The sequence below is a fragment of the Nicotiana sylvestris genome, chromosome 3 (genome assembly GCF_000393655.2).
Source record: "Nicotiana sylvestris chromosome 3, ASM39365v2, whole genome shotgun sequence".
NCBI lineage: Eukaryota > Viridiplantae > Streptophyta > Magnoliopsida > Solanales > Solanaceae > Nicotiana > Nicotiana sylvestris.
The window spans coordinates 33,081,407-33,087,151 of NC_091059.1; the positions used below are offsets into that span (position 1 = coordinate 33,081,407).

At 35.9% G+C, this 5,745-nt stretch overlaps 1 protein-coding gene across 1 annotated transcript; it reads left to right on the plus strand.

Moving 5' to 3' along the window:
* Nucleotides 1–2,324: 2,324 nt before the first annotated feature.
* Nucleotides 2,325–2,992, plus strand: LOC138887204 (uncharacterized). Its single transcript, XM_070168926.1, has 2 exons — nucleotides 2,325–2,581; nucleotides 2,668–2,992. The coding sequence occupies exons 1-2, from the start codon at nucleotides 2,325–2,327 to the stop codon at nucleotides 2,990–2,992; spliced, it is 582 nt and encodes a 193-aa protein (XP_070025027.1).
* The last annotated feature ends 2,753 nt before the right edge of the window (nucleotides 2,993–5,745 follow it).

A 5,745-nucleotide genomic window follows, 5' to 3' on the forward strand; every position in this document is an offset into this window, starting at 1 on the left:
GAGAGAGGTAATTGATCATTTCTAGACATGCAATCAAGTATTCTGACGTTGATTCAATTATTAACCAAGTACAACAGAGTTATAGAGAAGGTGAAGAAGGAGACGAGAGAGAGAACTTGAGATCAGAATATTCTAGAATCCCATTTCTAACTAACTAACTAATTCTGTTATTCTAATATGTTCTTATACACCAACCTTTTTCCTCTCTTTTGTCTATTTGCACATTGCCCCCTTTCACTTACTACTCTCTCTCATTTAGTCCCTATTGTTTTTAAAACTTTTTCTCTTGTATGGTTGCTTGCAGTCATGTTTTTGCTCTCGCCAACTTAATTTTTTTTATCTGTTATTCAAAACTATAAATGTTAACATATGAATCCCCTTTATTTCCCCCATAGGACATAAATAATGGAGTACTAGTTTTTAACTCTTCTCCTAATGAGTGTTGAGTCAAACCAAATTAATTAAAATAAAATGATAAAGATGTGAACTATAAGTAACCATCCTGCAGAGTAACATGTCAATATTTCTTATACTGAGTAAAAGTATTTGTGTTCAACCAAATAATTAGAAAGAAATGAATTTTTAAGAATCAACTACCGTAAAGATTGGGGAGGGGGGAGGAATCATATTCCTACTCTAAAATTTTGTGTAAAAAGACATCTGCCTTTTATATCATTTGATTCACCAACATAATAAGTCAAATATTATTTATAAAGTGAAAATAAATGAATAGTAAAAAAAATTGTTACTAATTTAAAATGATGAAAGAATTATGAGACAAATATGAATTTAAAACGATTTATCTCAATGAATCATTTGATTAATAGAAATAAAAAATCAAGAGAAAGGGATAAAATATTGAAATATTATCATCCAATACTCAATCTCAATTGTGCAAAACATCGCTAGATTTTGTTAGATCTATATTTATTTTAATGATGCAAAATAACACATCTTTTATGTACAGAAATACTCTTGAAGCAATGAAAAGGAAAACTATCAAAGATTAGAGACGAAAAAGGAATGAGTAGCGAACATCTGAAGGGAAAATCAATCAAGGATTTGACAGCAGATTAACAGAGAATATTATAGGAAGGACCTAAATTAAAGGAAGTCAAGATTGCGAAACTATGCATTGAAGATTCCTCCATCAAAGGAAGACACCTAAAAGCCGGAATCAAGGGATCTAACTTTGACTGATCAAATAATGGAAAGATCTAATTAGCAAAGGAGAAGTCCAATCAAGACCACAAGACAAGGCAAATCAATGGAAACAATACCTTATTCTTGGAAAGAATCGCTCTACGATTTTTTTCAAGGATCAACTCCTTTGGGTTTGCAATCTCTCAAGATTCACATCAATCAAGAGTCAAGAAAACCTCACGGAATATATATACATCCGTACCAGTCTTGAATCCATATACTTTGATCAAGCCAACTTCGTACTCTTTGTTCTACTCTAAACAAACATTGTAATCTTAGTAAAATTTACGGTGTAATCTATAGAGAGAGAGAGAGAGAGAGAAAGAGAGAGAGATATTGATGAGGCATTATATCGAAAATATCACGAGCATAATTAGATCCATAAGTGAGTTAGTATTGTTGGCATGATGGAGTATTTAGCCTCTAGCCCCAAACATAAGAAGTAGTAACACTAGTGGTTAGCTGTGTAATAGCTATATTTATTTTATTCTGGCTATTTTTGTAATACTGCATAGTATTCTTAGTTAGCAGGTTAGTTGGTCTCTTGGGCCCATTGTATAAATATGTACTAAAGGATCTAGAAAGATCCATCAAATATTTTTGCATCTCATTTTCGTTGTATACAGAGAAGAAAGAGTTCTTTTCATATGGCTTGAAACCCTAACGTGATTTTGCCTAAATTCCTCCATTCAACATGTTTTCATGGTATCAGAGCGGGTATTTCTAACTTCTCTCATCGATCCTCAATGTCTGATCTTACCCCGCATTCATATAATCAACGTATAGAGGTTTTCTAGTCATCGCGTTTTTTTTTTTGAAGATTCAAGGTTTTCTTCAAATTTTGGTCTGATTCTTCACTTCTAACTGGTTTACATCGGTGTATAGTTTTTCTCCTCAATTTTTGGGTCGATTTTACGATGTGAGTTCTTCAAATTGGTTTCATTTTAGGCGGTGAAGAAATTAGGATTTTTTGCTCAATCTTTATAGGTGACAAGTTCCAATTTTGAAGGCCATTCTTCTCTGATAGCGAAGAAGGCTGATAATCTCATCCCTATCTTCTTAAAACTGTTTGATTACATCATTGTCTGGTTTCACTAGTTAGATAATAGATCAACGGTATAATGGGAACTCCTGAGACTGAGAATTTTTCTCCTAATCCCGCTAGTCCGTTGTTTATTCACTCCTCTCATATTCCCGAAATTTTTTTAGTTCTTGCTCCTTTTTCGGAAAGTGGATTTGGGGGTTCGAAGAGGAAGATGAATATTGCCCTCTCTGCTAAGAATAAAATAGCTTTCGTAGATGGTACATGTACCAGACCAACTACTAGTGGACCTCAACAGAAAATATGTGACAGATGCAATAATATGGTGATTTCCTGGTTAGCCAGTTCCCTTCCCCTGCAATAGTAGAGAGTGTGAAATATTCTAACACTGCTCAAAGTATTTGGACCCAGCTCTAAATTAGGTATGAGACTGCAAATAGGGCAAAGAATTTTGAGCTTAAGTGTGAACTAGCCTATACATCTCAAGGTGCTTTAGACATAGCTTCATATTTTAATAAACTGAAGAGGCTATGGGATGAATTAGGGGTAACCTGCACTAATCATGCACAAAGGTGTGTTTGTGCTGCTAAACCTGGTATTCAACAAGAGGATGAGGATAACAAGCTTTTCCAATTCCTAATGGGTTTAAATGAGGTATATGTGGGTGTTAGGATCAATTTTCTTATGATGCAGCCTCCTCCAACTCTTGATAGTGCTTATAACATTTTACTTAATGATGAAAAATAAAGACAAGTCCAATCCAATTCCCAGTTCAACCCCGACTCAATGTCTTTTAATGTGAACACTAATGCAAAAATGGTTCATCCTGGTGTTGGTCATATTCCAGCCTTCAATCATAATACTCCTCCTCCTAGGCAGTATCCTCAATGGATAAATTTTGAACAGAACAATATGAGCTTGTTTTGCAAGTACTACAAGAAGTTTGGACATTTAATTGATAAATGCTTCAAACTTCATGGGTTTCCACAAAATTCTAAGGTGTTCAAGGGTAAGAGAGGTGTTGCACATACTGTTGCTGGTTCTGAGCATGGTAACCCCAAGTCCAACAATTCTGATTCTGCTTCTAACTTCAATGAGGGTCCAACTTCCATTACCCCAGCTATTGAAACTCAAAATTTAGTCATTCCAGGTTTGACCAAGCAACAATATGCACAATTGATCAGTCTGCTGCAATATTCCAACTTGGGGGAATGCTCCAGCTCTCTTCATCTAACCTTATGTGTTCTGCAAATTTTGCTGGTACTATGTTGACTGAGAGTCCTGTTTCTAATTCTAAACTTTGCATGCTCACCCACATTAATTCTATCTCCTGGATAATAGATTCAGGGGCAACTGATCATATGACTTCTAACAAAGATTTACTTACTAATATTGTCCCCTTAACAATACCCTATCATGTAACACTTTCTAATGGATACAAAGTAAAAGTAACTTCAACAGGATCTTTTGCTTTGACTCCTTCTATCATACTACACAATATTTTATTCGTCCCTTCCTTTCAACACAACTTAATTTATGTTCATAAGTTGATATTACAGCTGCACTGTATAGTTTTGTTCACTTCTACTTCTTGTCTATTGCATATGTTACATGCCCCTTCTCTGAAGATGCCTCTGGAACTTGGTAAGGAGGAAGCTGGCCTATACAAACTTGCTTGGAAAAGACTATAGGACTCAGTGCCACTTTCTTCTCGTTCTGTTTATATTTCATGCAATAATACTTCTTCATGTAATTCTAGCATTGATACTAGTAATATTTCTCCATGTAATTCTAGTAGTACTGTTGCTACTACTAAAACATTGTCATGTGGTGATGTTGCTATGAATGGCTTGGATTACATTTGGCATCAAAGATTAGCACATATTCCTTTTACTGCTATGAAAAACATATCTATCTTATCAACTTCTTTGCCACCTAGGCAATCTTTTCCTTGTTATATTTCTCTTATGGCTAGACAAACTAAACTTCCTTTTCCTGACAGTTCTATTAGTACCACTAGACCATTTCATCTGATATACATTGATACACGGGGGCCTTATCATACACCTACATCTTCTAGATCTAAATATTTTATTACAATTATTGATGACTTTTCTAGAGCTACTTGGACTCACTTATTGGGGTCTAAGAGTAATGCTTTCTCCTTAATCAAAGCCTTCTTAGACATGGTTCACACCCAATTTGAAGTATCAGTACAAATCATTAGAAGTAATAATGCCTTGGAATTGGGGTCTAGTCAAGCTAATTCTTCCTACTTTGTTGAACTTGGGATAATTCACCAAACAACTTGTCCTCACATACTTCAACAAAATGGTGCGGTTGGAATAAAACATAAAACTTTCCTAGAAACATGTAGGGCTCTATTCTTTCAGTCTAAACTTCTTGTCAGTTTTTGGGGGGGATTGCTTGCTAACTGCTACTTATTTGATCAACATAATTCCATCTAGGGTCCTTCAGAATAGGTGTCCATATGAAGTTCTATATGTCAAGCCTTCTAACTATTCCTATTTGAGGGTATGTGGTTGTTTAACTTATTCCACTGTGCCAATTCCTCACAGGGATAAGCTACAACCCAGGGTTGTCCCTTGTGTTTTCTTAGGCTATCCTTTTGCCAATAAGGGTTACAAACTTTAAAATCTACATACCAAGAAATGCTTTATATCCAGGGATGTCATTTTTCATGAACATTGTTTTCCTTTTGCTACTTCTCCTCCCTCTTTTGAGCATCCACCCTTTAATGTCACCATTCATCCTCCTCCTGCTGATGTTCCTTTCACTTCTTCTCCTCCTCCCACTTTTGTTGCTTCTCCTACTTCTCCTGATTCTCCCTCTCCCTTCCATACCTCTCCTTCTTCTTCAAGTTCTTCTCCTACTATTGATTCTACTTCTCTTATACCTAATCTTTCTCCTCCTGTTCATAATACTTCTCCTGTACCCTTTAATCCTGATGTACCTTCTCCTCCTACTTCTTCCCTTCTCTTCCTATTAGAAAATATTCCAGACAACATAATGCCACATCTTACCTCCAAGATTATGTATGTAACTTTCCTTCTTTCTATGCAGCCATTCTTCTTCCCAACTTTTAGAATCAGAACCTTCTAGTTACTCTCAGGCTGCCTTAGTCCCAGCTTGGCAGGATGCCATGAGGAAGGAGTTTGAAGCCTTGCATTCCAATCAGACTTGGGATATTGTCCCTCTTCCTGCTCGCAGGAAGCCAATAGGTTGCAGATAGGTGTATAAAATCAAGTATAGTGCTGATGGTAGTGTTGAGAGATACAAAGCTAGACTTGTCATAAGGGGTGACACTCAAGTTGAAGGGGTTGATTTCAGAGAAACCTTTTCCCCTGTAGTTAAAATGCCTACTGTCAAATGTTTGGTAGCTGTAGCTGTTAAGAAACAATGGCCTCTTTTTCAACTTGATGTTAACAATGCTTTTTGATAACGCCAAACTATGCCTTATACAAAGACACACACGGACA

What these genes read in the sequence shown, in the direction of transcription:
- LOC138887204 (XM_070168926.1), top strand. Translation starts at nt 2,325, where the DNA reads ATGGGAACTCCTGAGACTGAGAATTTTTCTCCTAATCCCGCTAGTCCG. An exon ending in AATAATATGGTGATTTCCTG is followed by an intron (nt 2,582 to 2,667) that starts GTTAGCCAGTTC and finishes GCTCTAAATTAG; the next exon opens with GTATGAGACTGCAAATAGGG.